The sequence below is a fragment of the Podarcis gaigeae genome (assembly GCF_964106915.1).
Source record: "Podarcis gaigeae genome assembly, chromosome: 18".
NCBI lineage: Eukaryota > Metazoa > Chordata > Lepidosauria > Squamata > Lacertidae > Podarcis > Podarcis gaigeae.
In genome coordinates, this window is record NC_139696.1 from 7,730,625 (window position 1) to 7,746,373 (window position 15,749).

The following is a 15,749-nucleotide window of genomic DNA, read 5'->3' on the forward strand; positions in this document are numbered from 1 at the left end:
AACCTCAGATATGCAGATGACACAACTTTGATGGCAGAAAGTGAGGAATAATTAAAAAACCTCTTAATGAGGGTGAAAGAAAAGAGCGCAAAATATGATCTGAAGCTCAACATAAAAAAACTAAGATCATAGCCACTGGTACCATCACCTCTTGGCAAATAGAGGGGGAAGAAATGGAGGTAGTGAGAGATTTTACTTTCTTGGGCTTCATGATCACTGCAGATGGTGACAGCAGTCACGAAATTAAAAGACGCCTGCTCCTTGGGAGAACAGCAATGACAAACCTAGACAGCATCTTAAAAAGCAGAGACATCACCTTGCCGACAAAGGTCCGTATAGTTAAAGCTATGGTTTTTCCAGTAGTGATGTATGGAAGTGAGAGCTGGACCATAAAGAAGGCTGATCGCCGAAGAATGGATGCTTTTGAATTCTGGTGATGGAGAAGACTCTTGAGAGTCCCATGGACTGCAACAAGATCATATCCATTCTGATGGAAATCAGCCCTGAGTACTCACTGGAAGGACAGATCCTGAAGCTGAGGTTCCAATACTTTGGCCACCTCATGAGAAGAGAAAACTCCCTGGAAAAGACTCTGATGTTGGGAAAGATGGAGGGCACAAGGAGAAGGGGACAGAGGACGAGATGGTAGGACAGTGTTCTTGAAGCTACTAACATGAGTTTGAACAAATTGCGGGAGGCAGTGGAAGACAGGAGTGCCTGGCGTGCTCTGGTCCAGGGGGTCACAAAGAGTCGGACACAACTAAACAACAACCACCCCATTCCTTGCCTCATCCCCCTCCCCATATCTTTATTATGCATCCCTTCTCTACCCCGGCACCTTCCCAACCAACTGCTTCCATACACAGTCTTACAGAATCATATAGACACTTCTCCCCTTCCCAGTTCTTGACCCGACGCGACTCAACCCTGCCCAATTCATCTCTTTGACAGAATTTTCTTCTAAATCACCTTCCGTTGCCCTTCCTCACTCCAGTGATATTAGCTTAACAAGCCTAGCCTCTTCTCCACAAAATGTTATTCGCCTCAACACGCCTAGTTGAGCCCCATATATGGCTGTCTTTGAACAGCATTCCACCCAAAGCTGCTGGATAGCCAACACCTGTCATTTCAGGTAGTAATCGCTGGGGGAAATAACAACAGAGAGGGATAAACTGAGAAATGCTATTGGTAACAATACATCTACCTCTTAGGTGAACTGTAAGTTATCAGGGTAGCTGTAAATTATGAAAAGCAGGGCTTTTCCTTCATTTTCATTGTGATTAAATGCCTGCCATATCACAATAAAACAAAAAAATGCAAAAGCTTAACCAGGTAAAAACATACTACAAATGGGATCTTTTTCACAGCCCAAGACCTTTTAAGATATGCACAAAGGACGCTATTACCAACAGAAAGTCCAAAACTCCCAAGCCAGAAGTTAACATCATCCATATCTACCAACATACTCTTGATGGTCACTGTAAGGATTTTTTTGATAGATGTTCAATAAAGATGTAAAAAGGTAAAGGACCCCTTAACCGCCGACCTTCCAGATGATATAAACGGAGCCCAGCAAGTCTTGACCCCTAAGCAGTTTAAATGGACGAGTAATTTTTTTCAGTGCAATTCTGCATAAGGTTTGGGACCACTGGTCTACAGAGAAGTCCTGAACTGTTTTCCAATGACAAGCTATAGCAGATGAAAAGCAAGGCCTTTTCTATTGCTGTGCCCTTCTCCCTAAGGTCGCTCATTCTGGCAACTTACTCCAGTGAGCTTCTAAAAAAAAATTAAAAATTTTAAACTGAAATCCTAAGAACATACGAAGCTCTCTTACAATGAGTCAGGTCACAGGTCCATCTAGCTCAGGCATAGACAACCTCGGCCCTCTAGATGTTTTTTGGGACTACAACTCCCATGATCCCTAGCTAACAGGACCAGTGGTCAGGGATGATGGGAACTGTAGTCCCGAAACGTCTGGAGGGCCGAGGTTGCCTATGCCTGATCTAGCTGATACAGTACTTGTTTACCCCAGGGCTGGGAACCTGTGGCCCTCCAGATCTTGCTGGACTCCAACTTCCATCAACCTTAGTCAGCATGGCCAATGGTCAGGTATGATGGGAGCAGACCCTGTGACCACCATCTGAGGCCCTTCATCACATGCCCCCTCCACAAAAGGGGGCAGTGGCGGCTCCCCATTTGTGGAATACTCTTTTTAGGGAAGCTCACCAGGCACCTTCATTACGTATCTTTAGGCGCTAGGCAAAAATAGTCCTTTTCTCCCAGGCGTTTGATTAATTAAACCACCTATGGCCTTTTAACTGCCCTTTGCTCCTTGGATGAAGGGCGGAATAGAAATTTAAGAAATAATAAACAAATAAATTAAGTCTCTACAATGTATTCTACATCAACTGGCAGCAGCTCTCCATGGTAATATTTCTTATTCCTACCTGGAAGGATCAGGTGTAGTACCCAGGATACTCAACATACAAAGCATGTGCTCTACCACTGAACCATGTCCTCAGAGCAAACACCACTAAATACAGAGGACCAGTGTCAGAAACTCGATAGAGACTCTAATCACCAAACGGCACTTTAAACCTAGGTTACGATCGCCACAATGGAATGTCTAGTCGCTTTTTTTCCTTTTACAATGAAGTTATTTGTTGTTGTTAATTTCATTTCTATACCGCTTTATATTTTACAGAACAAATCTTAAAGTGGTTGTAAAGGTAAAGGGACCCCTGACCATTAGGTCCAGTCGTGACCAGCTCTGGGGTGGCGGCACTCATCTCGCTTTATTGGCCGAGGGAGCTGGTGTACAGCTTCCGGGTCATGGGGCCAGCATGACTAAGCCGCTTCTGGCGAACCAGAGCAGCGCACGGAAACGCCGTTTACCTTCCCGCCGGAGTGGTACCTATTTATCTACTTGCACTTTGACGTGCTTTTGAACTGCTAGGTTGGCAGGAGCAGGGACCGAGCAACGGGAGCTCACCCCGTCGCGGGGATTCAAACCACCAACCTTCTGATTGGCAAGTCCTAGGCTCTGTGGTTTAACCCCCAGCGCCACCCACGTCCAGTAAAACATCAAATAAAACCATCCAAAGTACAACAAATTCAAGCCTCAAGGAAAATATTTCAGAGCCTTCTCTAAGGCACATGTTGCTTTCCCCAGTTGCCAACCTGGCATCCAGAGACCTCCATGTGGTCACAATTGGACTCATGCCAGTCACAAAATGCGCCTGGCTAGTTTCTAACACTGAGTGAGATACACTTCAAAGCAAGAATGTGTGAAATTACATTGTTAAGAAAGCCTTTCTATTCCAGAGCAGGGTGCAACTATTCTTTTGGCTTCACTACTGCTGGCTGTTAAAACTGTAAAATAGATACAGCATGAATGCAAAATGTCCTGGTGGACTTTTAAGAGAGTAGAAAGGCAATAAATCCATCTTAAAATTAAAATAAACTCCCTCTGTCCCTCTACCAAAGGAAGAATGGAGAAATTAGAAAGTAGACAGTACATTTCAAGCCAGACTCCCAGTGGATCCTAGTCATTTGCTCTTAAGTTATCTGTTCCTGTACATTTTTCATGTCCTCTTGCAACTTACATAAAAGACTTGCTGGTTTAAGTGTTACATTACTTTAATTCTCAGCACTCCCCACTGTGTTACCTTCTAACCCCATCCCTGCAAGGTACCCATCTAGCCAGCTCTCTTTAAACACCACTCCCTCTTCAATCTGAGCCACCCTTCCTAGAGGGCTATACCGGGCCTCTCACACATCTCTCTACACCTCTACAAATGAACTACATGACACCCTTTTAACCACAACCTTTCCTGAGAAACTACCTTACAACTAGGTCATACCATTGCTCAGTTTTTGCCTGCAGTCACTGACAGATGCTCTCTAGAATTTCAGGCAGGGGACATTCCCAGCCTCACTTGAGGATACTGGGGATTGAACCGTCCGACTTGGCGATGCAGCTCCTGCCCTCTCTTAGCCAACACTACCAATCCATTCTCTTCCCCAGACTTTCTTCCTCATGTGAATTTGCTCCTTCAAACGTTTAATCAGGGAACTGTAGCGTTGGAAGGGACCCACCCCCCCGCAAGGGCCTTCCAGTCCAATGCAATGCAGGAATCCTGGATGGGCACAAACCACCAGCCTTCTGGTTTAACAGGCAGACGCCCTGACCCATTGTGACCTGGGAGACCTAGATCAGAAAGGATGCTTGCCTGTAATGATAAACTCTCATAAAGAAAACCTCTTCCAGCTCCCCTCCCTCCATTCACTGCCTTCCCTTCTGCCTCAGTTCTGTTAACATGCAACCCACCCCCAAACTATTCATGAACACATGCCATTTCAACACCAGTGGCACTAAGAATAGGTGCCCTTTAAACGCCAATCATCATTCAACCAAACCCTGGTCTCTTCCATATATAGATTCCTCTTTAAGGCTGCGATCCTATGCACACTTACTTGGGAATAAGTCCAACTGAATATAGCACATACTTCTCTCCCCAGTTCATCGCCTCATCTGCTTTCCCCCTCCCTCATATACAGTAACACTTAAAGACCCATCTCAACCTACAGTGGGCGCTTGGGTTGCGAACGTGATCTGTGCAGGAGGCACGTTCCCAACCTACAGCGTTCGCAACCCACAGCGCCGCATCTGTGCGCGCGGAGGTCACGATTCTGCGCATGTGTAAAGCGCGATTTAGCACTTCTGTGCATGCGCCGAAACCTGGAAGTAACCCATTTCAGTACTTCCGGGTTCGACACGGTGCGCAACCCGGAAACACACAACTTGAAGTGTCTGCAACCCGAGGTATGACTGTATTATCAATGCTACTAACAAAAGGTTTCCCTCCAACCCCCACATATAGATATTTTCCCCTCTGTCTCTTCTAGTTACACCTGCTCCTTAATCGTCTCCTCTTACGTTCCACAGCCATCCCAACACCACTAGTAACAACAATCCCATTTCAAGCCCCTCCAATCGTTGATGTCCCTTTCCAGACCACCTGCCCGCATGGATCCCCTTCACATGTGTTAATGCCCCCATCTCCCAGCCGCTCTTCCTGCTCCATTATTCAACATCTAGCTCAGTAATAATAACACCCTTAACGGTAAAAAAAGAAAAGTGCTTTGTATGATTCATCTTTTATGTGCACTACTAAGAAGAGTTAAAGACTAAGCAGTCGCTTTGCAGTAAATGAAATTGCAACCTTTCAAAGCCCCCTTCATCCACACTTGCCCAGATCTCCTTCTTCCTTCCATAAATGGAATCCCCCTTTAAAGTCACAAGCTCTTAAGAAACATACTTCTCCTTTCCAGCTGCCTACCTTAATAAAGTATTTGTTATTGTATCCAGTGACAGCCCTACTCAGAGTAGACCCATTGAAAATAATAGGCATGGGCTACCTTAGGTTTGTTCATTTCAACGGGTCTCCCCTGAGTAGGACTTAGTTGCATGCAACCCACTGATAATACTAATACTATTGGAGCTCAATGCTCCAGTAGCTCTCCCCATATGAACTGACCTGGACCTTGCGATTCTTATCTGAGGCCCTTCTTCCAGTGCTCCCTTCCTTAGGAGGTCTGGAGCACAACAACCGAATGGGGACTTTTCATTGGTGGCTCCCCACTTATGGAACGCTCTCCCCAGGGATGCTTGCCTATAGCCATCATGACATAGCTTTAGGTGCAAGGTGAAAAAACATTTCTTTTTTGCCAGGTCTTTGGCCTCCTTGAGTGGGTGAGATGTTTCAACCCTGCCTTTTAACAATAGGGATGGTCTTGTAGATGTTTTTGTATTGTGCTAGCTTTAATGTGCATGTCTGTTTGCTTACATAATGTCAGTCGCTTTGAGTTACCTCAGTAAAAAAGCAACCGGTAAATTTAAAAAAAAACAATACCTAGAGTTTGGGACCCAAAGGCCTACAAGCAACTTAGAACAACACATTTAAAAACATAAACACAAACACACCAGCAGTGTTTGAAGCCCTAAACTCCTCAAATACTTGAAAAACCGCCTCCAGACCTATTGGGTCCTAAGACTGGCAGAGGGTGCCCCCTTGATTAATCCTCTGCCCTCAGAAGCTCAAGGTGGTGGCAACAGGCAGGAGATGGCATTTTCTGTGGAAACCCCTCCCAAGTTGTGCAACTCTTGAGGGGCGTGTGGCCACTTCACTTTAGTTGTTCTTATTTTTATCTGTAAGCTCCCTTGAGTTCCCTGTCAGAGAAAAGGGTGGGGATTATTATTATTATTATTATTATTATTATTATTATTATTATTATTATTCCCCTCTCGGTTTTAACATGATTCTCAGATACAGAAATTCAATTCAATTATTTATTAATCTATCTATGTGACAGGGGACAGCAGTGGTGGTTGTCTGTTTGGTTGTAAGTCACAGTGGGCCAACAAACTCAGCAAGTAATCATAATGATATAGTTTTCGATAAATGCTGAAGCCTCACCTCTTCTGACCCAGCTTTTGGCACCTGAGGTACGTATTTATAACGACATGCCTTCTTTCTGAGATTGCTATGTTGTTTTAAAACATTGTGCAACATTGTGCTTTTCATCTTAGTGCTGTCTTTTAGTTGCTGTAACCAGCCCCAGGACCTTAAAGGGAAGGGCAGATAATAATATTAATTATTCCCACAAGCGCCCACCCTTCCTCCCTCAGTCTAACGCCCCCCCCACCCTTTATTCCCTTTCCTAGACCTCCTCTTCCTCACCTCTGCATCCCCACACCCCTACTTTTATATGTATTTTATATATATTTATATGTATTTCTTCTCACGATCGCAAGCCACTTTTTTAAAAAAACCAAAACACAACACCTTGTGTAACATTGTGTGTTTCGGTGGAAGCATTATGCTTTTCAGTTGCTGCAACCTGCCCTGAGACCTTACAGGGGAAGGGTGGGCAATTATTATTATTTACAGTGGTACCTCGGGTTACATACGCTTCAGGTTACAGACTCTGCTAACCCAGAAATAGTACCTCAGGTTAAGAACTTTGCTTCAGGTTGAGAACAGAAATCATGCTCCAGTGGCGCAGCAGCAGCAGCAGGAGGCCCTATTACACACACACACACACACACACACACATAACCTAGCAAATAACAAAAACAATTACCCCCCCAAAAAACCCCAACCACTTTAAACAGATGATTTAATGAGCCAAAGGTTGTGGGAGAATCCTAGAACTGTAGAGTTGGAAGGGTCAACGAAGCCCAAGCCCCTGCAACGCAGGAATGAAGAAGAAAGTTTTTGGCTGGCACCTAAATATATGCAAGCAGCCTCCCTGGGAAGAGCATCCCACAAGCTGCTATTATTATTATTATTATTATTATTATTATTATTATTATTATTATTACTACTACTACTACTAATGATAATATTAATAATTCAGTCTAACACCCCCTCTCCCCCACACAGCCTGCCTTAATAATAATATCAATAATAATAATTCAGGCTAATACCCCCTCCCCTGTCTTAATAATAATAAATAATTCTGTCATACACCCCCTCCCCTGCCTTAATAATAATAATAATTCAGTCTAACACCCCTCCCCTGCCTTAATAATAATAATTCAGTCTAACACCCCCTCCCCTGCTTTAATAATAATAATTCAGTCTAACACCTCCCTGCCTTAATAATAATAATTCAGTCTAACACCCCCTCTCCCTGCCTTAATAATAATAATAATAATTCAGTCTAAAACCCCCTCCCCCTGCTTTAATAATAATTCAGTATAACACCTCCCTGCCTTAATAATTCAGTCTAACACCCCCTCCCCCTGCCTTAATAATAATAATTCAGTCTAACACCCCTCCCCCTGCTTTAATAATAATAATAATTCAGTCTAACACCCCCTCCCCTGCCTTAATAATAATAATTCAGTCTAACACCCCCTCCCCCTGCCTTAATAATAATAATAATAATTCAGTCTAACACCCCTTCCCCCTGCTTTAATAATAATCATTCAGTCTAACACCCCCTCCCCCTGCCTTAATAATAATAATAATAATTCAGTCTAACACCCCTTCCCCCTGCTTTAATAATAATAATAATTCAGTATAACACCTCCCTGCCTTAATAATAATAATTCAGTCTAACACCCCCTCCCCCTGCTTTAATAATAATAATTCAGTCTAACACCCCCTCCCCCTGCCTTAATAATAATAATAATAATAATAATAATTCAGTCTAACACCCCTCCCCCTGCTTTAATAATAATAATAATTCAGTATAACACCTCCCTGCCTTAATAATAATAATTCAGTCTAACACCCCCTCCCCCTGCTTGAATAATAATAATTCAGTCTAACACCCCCTCCCCCTGCCTTAATAATAATAATAATAATAATAATTCAGTCTAACACCCCCTCCCCCTGCCTTAATAATAATAATTCAGTCTAACACCCCCTCCCCCTGCCTTAATAATAATAATAATAATTCAGTCTAACACCCCTCCCCCTGCTTTAATAATAATAATAATAATTCAGTCTAACACCCCTCCCCCTGCTTTAATAATAATAATAATAATTCAGTCTAACACCCCTCCCCCTGCTTTAATAATAATAATAATAATTCAGTCTAACACCCCCTCCCCCTGCCTTAATAATAATAATAATAATTCAGTCTAACACCCCTCCCCCTGCTTTAATAATAATAATAATAATAATTCAGTCTAACACCCCCTCCCCCTGCCTTAATAATAATAATTCAGGCTAACACCCCTCCCCCTGCTTTAATAATAATAATAATTCAGTCTAACACCCCCTCCCCCTGCCTTAATAATAATAATTCAGTCTAACACCCCCTCCCCCTGCCTTAATAATAATAATTCAGTCTAACACCCCCTCCCCCTGCCTTAATAATAATAATTCAGTCTAACACCCCCTCCCCCTGCTTTAATAATAATAATTCAGTCTAACACCCCCTCCCCCTGCCTTAATAATAATAATAATAATAATTCAGTCTAACACCCCTCCCCCCCACACACCCTGCCTTCCCTTTCCTAGACCTCCCCTCGCCCCCCTCCGCCTCCCAGCCCCACTTCCAAAGGCCTCCGCCCCTCGGAGACCCCTCCCGCTTCCCTCCCCGCCCCCGTCTCGCACTCACTCGGAGCCGTCGCCCTCCCCGCCTGTGGGGCTGGGCCCTTCGGCGATGGTCGGGGTGATGTTGAGGGCCGGCGGCACCAGCTTCCTCTTGGCCGGCATGGCGGCGGCGGCGGCGGCCTTCTTCCTCAGCGAGGGCCTCGCCTCAGTCGCGTCGCCGCCGTCGTCATCCCCCGGCTCGGCGAGCTACGCGAGGCCGAGGCTGCGCGTGAGGCCTACCTGCGCTCCCAAGCCCGGCCCTTCAGGGGAACGCGGAGCTGGGGTGGGAGGGGGAGGAGGAGGAGGAGGGGCGTGGCCAAAGAGAGAGAGGAGGAGAGGGACGGCCGCCCCACCGACGCCCACGCCCCATTGGGCGAGCTCCGCGAGCCCTCTCCTCTGATTGGGCGCGCGCCCAACGCCCCCGGGCCCCATTGGTCGGTTCGGTTGGGCAGCGCACGCCCAGGATGGTGCCCGCCAACGGGATTGGCTGCTGCGTTTGAGGTCGCAACGCCTATCCTTTTCCTTTTTCTTTCCCCCGCCCACAGCTTGCTTTGATTGGTTAGGCGTTTATACCCGAAGTCCTAGAACGGGCGCGCGCCCGCCGCAGATTGGTACATGGGACGTACGGCACGGTCCTGGGGGGAAGGCAGAGAAAGGGAAATCTCGCGAGAGCCGACCGGAGGAAGTTTGGTTTCGAGACGGGAAAGAGCAGCGCATGCGCGTGGGGAGGGGAGCGGTGGATGGGCGGGAAAGAAAAATGGGCGGGAAAATTATCGGCCGTAGGTGAGATTGAGAGAAAGAGAATGATCTCATCTCGGTAATGGCAGGGAAGCAGCCAAAGTCCAAGCACCCAAAGCACTTACTTATCAAAGGCCCTACTATGAATAAATAAGAGCACCTCTGAGGATGTGCAGAGTGCATTTTCCCCTCACCCGTGGGCTTCCGCCACACTGAGGTAACTTTAAGAGGATGCGTCTTCCCCAAAGGATTGTGGGAACTGTAGTTCGCCCCACACAGAATGACACTTCCCTGCAACCTAGAGAGACTACAGTTCCCAGGATTCCTTGGGGCAGGCCTTTCCCCCCCCAAATTTCAGTAGGCCTGCTTCGATTATGACTAAGGTCATAAATATATTTTAAGACCATGGCATCCTTCCTCCCCCCCCAAGTCTCCCGGGAAATGTATTTTATCCACCACAGAGCTACAATTCCCAAACTACATTTCCCAAGGTTTTCTCCCGGGGGAATGGGGAGAAGTTATGTGCAAATGTAAATGGTCTATTGCTCCGTTTGTGGAGCACAGCAAAACGTGGGTTTTTTGCTGCCAGAAGATGGAAATCTGTTGCCAAGGGGGGGCTACTAGGGGGCGCATCGGAAGATGGCTGACAATAACATCTCTCCGACCCACACGAGGTAATTTGGAGGCTATGATGGAGGTAATTAGCCTCCTTAACCCCCCAGGATGGTGGGGGGGGGGACGGCTCTTGCCTGCTGTGCCCTATACCACCCCCGAATTTGTGGGGATGGGGGCACTAGGCACAAAGCCCTCCTGTGGGATTTTGGCACTCCTGGACGCCATCCCTGATCCGCGCCACGAGCTGCAAGAACTTCAAAAGAAACAATTTGTTTTGTTTTTTTAAAGATATTTATTGCAGTTTTCAAACAATACAACAAACCTCACACTCAAGACCAAAAAAAAGAAAGAATAGAAAAAAACACACCATCACAATCAAGCAAGCAAGCAAAAACAGAGAAATACAGCACGAAACATAAAAAAAACAGAAAAACAAAAAAAATAGACCTAAAAAGAAACATATATATCCTGTTTCTTACCCATTATTTTCATATCCTTCTTTCCTGACTTCCTCACATCTCCCTTTTCTGTGTTCCCTTTTTACACAATCATATTCAGCAATGCCTAACCTTTTTTCAGATCTTATTCTGTATTATACCTTTCAACTATTATGTCTCCAATTTTCCCCCTTATAACCTTTTGTTTAAGTTTGACATAATGTTATTCTAACTTTTCATCCTTATTTCTCATGAAACATTTTCACATATTCCTTTCAGCTATGTCACTAATGCCATATTGTCTTTATATCCTGCATCATTTTAACATTCAAATATCTTGCAATGTTTTTGCAGGTAGTCTTTAAATTTCTTCCAGTCCTCTTCCGTTTGCTCTTCTCCCAGGTCTCGGATTCTGCCAGTCATTTCTGCCAATTCCATGTAGTCTATCAGTTGCATCTGCCATTCTTCCAGAGTGGGCAAATCTTGTGTCTTCCAATACTTTGCAATAAGTATTCTTGCTGCTGTTGTTCAAAAGAAACAATTTGTACAAGGCGAACTGCACATACTTCAAGGAAGAAGGGGGAGTAAAGACTGCTGACAGAAGAGATCTCTGATAAAACAAGACAAGAATAAAACATGAGAAGATACGTCAAGATACGGTACGGCAAATGACTGATGGAGGAGGGGGAAAAAACTTTCCTTTCTTTTTCTATGTGATTAAACAAGAATCCCCTCCCCTCAAGAGTCCAAAATGTCATTTTAAGGACTTAAGCTGTGGATTTAAGGCTGTGTGGAGATAAACTTTCGAACCAAAGCATGTTTCAAGACGAGCCTGGAAGGTATAAGAGCTTTGGAATGACGCAGTTAAAAATGCCGTCGCCATATTGGGAAGTTCTGTCGGAGGTCTTGAGTCTGGGAGGAGAAAGAGAGAAACAAAGCTGTTTATATATTGTGGATTAAACTTCTCAGTGGGACTTAAGAGCGACAGCTTCGTAAAATTATGATGGAAAGAGCGATGTTATCTATGAAGGAGATTGTCAGAGCTGCCCTAGGTCCCAGCTCACAAAGGACCAACGCCAGTTCTTGTTATATACAAAAGTCTTTATTGTAGTTCAGTTTCGATTTCAAAGCCGCGGCGCGCAGCTCTACGTCTTGAACTCTAGACCGCTGAAGCTCCGTCTGAATCTCCTCCCCCCAGGCACCAGTTTAAGACTCTAGCCCTGCTCCACCTCTTCCTCTGCTCCTTCCTCCTCTGGGTCCGCCTGTCCGCTGGGGTCTTGTCCTTTCTGGACTCTTCTGATGCTGACTCCCCTGAGTCTTCCCCCTGCCTCCGGCGGGCTTTAGGACCTGGTTCCCAATCCAGGTTCTCTGCTGTCCCGCGCGCCTGTACATTTGAACTTGGCGCCCGCGCCCAGCCGGCAACCTTCCTCCTGACCGTTACACTGCTCCTGTCACTGCTTCCCCCTTCGGGGGGGCTAGCTGGGCCTGACCTCCCTTCCGTTCCCTCACTCTCCAACAGAGGCGTGGTCAGCCCTGACTCATCTTCTCCCCCCGTTGGAGGAGACGCTGGCCCTGATGCATGGGACTCTTCCCCCCCCACTGCACTCTGGTGGGGGAGCTGGCCCTGATCTCTCGCTGCTGCTTTGGGAGTCCCCGCTGGACCCTTGCTTCTGGTGCGTCCCCCCTGGGACCCCCCTTGCCCTGGCCATCGGCGCCCCCTTCTGGGAATCTTCTGATTCGCTGGAGAGGCTCATGGAATCTCTCGGGCCACTGTCATATTCCCCTACGCTGCCCTCCGATTCTTCCCCTTCGCTCTCCATTTCCTCTCTCCCCTGTGCCTCTGCTCCTGAGCCCCTGACAGAGATGATATATGGAAACCATCTGGCCTTGGATTGGAAGAACGGAAAATTCACACAGGATTAGTATATTGGTGTTTATCGGCTTAAGGAGACTATCAGAAGAGATCATAAAGAAAAAAGAGAAAATATATGAACAAGATGTGATGTGGAAACAGCAAGATAAGACTGGATAGAATTATGAACTTTGTTTGGACTGATTGGGACTGATTTGGACATTAACGCAGTCGCAAGAAGATGATCAGAATCCCCCTTCGGATCTTGAAGTATGGGTCCCCCCAACAAAATTCAAAATTTGGCTTTGTAATTCGGAATTTATGTGATGTGATTTCATTTGATGTGATTGGCCAGTTAATAAAAATTATTTTTTTAAAAAAGGAAATCTGTTGCCAAATTTTGGCGCTGGTTTGGACCGTATTGGGTGATGTTGGGATTCTGGGGTGACCCTATGATACCCCTGGGTTTGAGGGTTTATAGTTCCATTTGCAGGGCTCTGCAAAACGTGGAGCTTTTCCTGCAAAAAGCTGCAAAACTTTTGCCAACCTTTGTCACCGGTTTCGAGTGAATCGGGCAACGTTGGGTTTTTGGGTGTTAGCTATGAACCCCAGTTTGATGCATCAATTACTCCTTTTGTGGGGTGCTGCAAAATGTGGGGCTTTTGCTGCAAAAAGCTGCAAAACTTGTCAAAGTTTGGCGCCGATTTCAAGTGAATCAGGCGACATTGGGTTTTGGGGTGTTAGCTATGAACCCCAGTTTGATGCATTGATTACTCCTTTTGTGGGATGCTGCAAAATGTGGGGGTTTCACTGCAAAGCCCTGCAAAACTTTGGGAGGAGTATGCAGTTATCTTCCACCGTACTTGGGGGCAGCAGGCTAGCAATAGGGGGCACAGGTGTAATGAATGAAAATCTGCCCTTATTCCCTTATGGGGGACACAAGAGCCCTTAGAGAGTCCTTTGCAGGTTCTCCATCGGTCGGAGAAAATAACAGAGGCCAACCAGAGAATATTGAGAAGCAAAGCGGCTAGTAAGCCTGATCTTTACTGAAATATTGCAACAGGGTGCCCCCCCCTTCACACGCAGGAGAAGGAGGAGGACCCCGAAATAAGGTGTGCCCGCCCTTATATAGACATTTTAAATTGCCCGCCTTGGAGTCCAAGACCACCCCCAGAAACATCATACATACATCACAGAAAGGGGTGGTCTACAACAGAAATCTGAGTGCTGTTTACCAGAAATCTGTTGTTTACCTCCTGTCTGGCAGGTTACCTGTTAATGGTCACTTGATTGGATACCTTGGGGAGCCTGGCCAGTCTTTTGTAATGATAAATACTTAGTTCCTGAGCCAGGTCACAGGCTCATCCTATTCATACACAGACATACCCTTAAAACAGGATTTGTGAATGAAAAGACAATGGGGAGGCTTTTCCATTTTCCTTGACCTTGCAGAGAAAACGTTTGGTCAGTTTGGGAGTCAAAACGGTTTCCAGGTGTTAAGTTGTGGGTGAACATATCAGACGACACAGCAATTCTTCAAACAGCTCTTGTTTATTCACAGGCCAGAACAGAACTGAACTGAAGGGTTCAGCCAGCCTGCTTATATAGAGCTCCACTACAACGCAACTGTAACAACTTTCTGTAACTATCCAATCACTGAACGTCAGTTTCAATCCCTTATTTGCATATGTGGACCTGAGTGAAAACTTTCTACACTATCCCCCTGCTGGCCCAGGGTGAGAACTTCAGTACATAACACCGGGCTGTTTTCCTGTGCTGCTTCAAACATGTGGTTTATATATTTATGTACATGTTTGCTTGGTACGTTTATGAACATTTATTATACATATAAGACCTTAATTTTTTTATTTCACAGGGAAGGCCACATGTCAATCTGTTCCCTCCTCGCAACTCAGCATCCGCCGCCTGAGGCGGCTGCTTCCCTCTGCCTCATCATAGGGCCGGCTCTGGCCTCCATTCAACAGTCCTAAATTACCAACAAGGCATTCTGAGAGAAATTGCAGGATATTTGCCATAGGAAGCATTGTGCCCGCTGCATTCTGTCCTTTCCTCTTGTATTTTACCTCCTTACCCATCTGCCAAGGCGTGTGCATGGCTCCCGGTCCCCATGACAGCCAAAAACTTCTCAGCCGCCTAAAAATAGGAAGAACAGAACGAACATTTCACACTTGTCCTCTGCAAAATGCAAAACTGGGTTTGCTAACAGATTGGCTAGCTGGTGAGCACGCACAAACGTGCCCTCGGTATAAGAGAGAGACATGGCTGCTGTGCAAACCCAGCTCACGTCCCTTGAGCAGAGCTGGCCCACCTGTTGGGCCAGGTGAAGCGGCTGCCTCAGGCGGCAGAATCGCAGGAGGCAGCGCCTCACCCACTCCACTGCTTCCACCAAAATGCCTCCCTCTAGCCAATTTTGGGGACATTTTGGCGTGCTGCAGAAGTAGGGTGGGAGGGCACGGCAGAGTCAGAAAGCATCACTTTCCCTTTTTGCCTCTGGTGGAAAAACGGGATGAGATTCACCGCTGGCTCCCAGCTTGCAATATGGGGCTCACATGCACTGAGAGGCCTGTAAATGGATTCCTTTCTCTGCCCAGAGACGGATTCTTCCTGTTGTTAAGAACAGTAGTCTAATATCATGGCCACTGGTCCCATCACCTCCTGGCAAATAAAGGAGAAGAAATGGAGGCAGTGAACGATTTTACTTTTTTGGCTCCATGATCACTGCAGATGGTGACAGCCACGAAATTAAAAGATGCCTGCTTTTTGGGAGAAAAGCAATGACAAACCTAGACAGCATCTTCAAAAGCAGAGACATCACCTTGCCGACAAAGGTCCGTATAGTTAAAGCTATGGTTTTTCCAGTAGTGATGTAGGGAAGTGAGAGCTGGACCATAAAGAAGGCTGATCGCCGAAGAATTGATGCTTTTAAATTATGCTGCTGGAGGAGACTCTTGAGAGTCCCATGGACTGCAAGAA

At 45.9% G+C, this 15,749-nt stretch overlaps 2 protein-coding genes across 3 annotated transcripts in view; one reads left to right on the forward strand and one right to left on the reverse strand.

The window, feature by feature from the left end:
* The window catches only part of MAP2K2 (mitogen-activated protein kinase kinase 2), a 41,863-nt gene extending 32,360 nt beyond the window's left edge, over positions 1-9,503 (reverse strand). For both annotated transcript variants that reach the window (XR_014559732.1, XM_083720616.1), the window contains exon 1: positions 9,139-9,503. Coding sequence is in view for 1 of the 2 variants with exons in the window: in XM_083720616.1 (XP_083576742.1) it covers positions 9,139-9,236 (98 nt within the window). In the remaining variant the exon portion in view is untranslated. The remainder of the gene's footprint in view (positions 1-9,138) is intronic.
* Positions 1-15,749, forward strand: part of LOC310835758 (protein-lysine 6-oxidase-like) — a 390,424-nt gene that overhangs the window by 292,928 nt on the left and 81,747 nt on the right. The window lies entirely within an intron of this gene.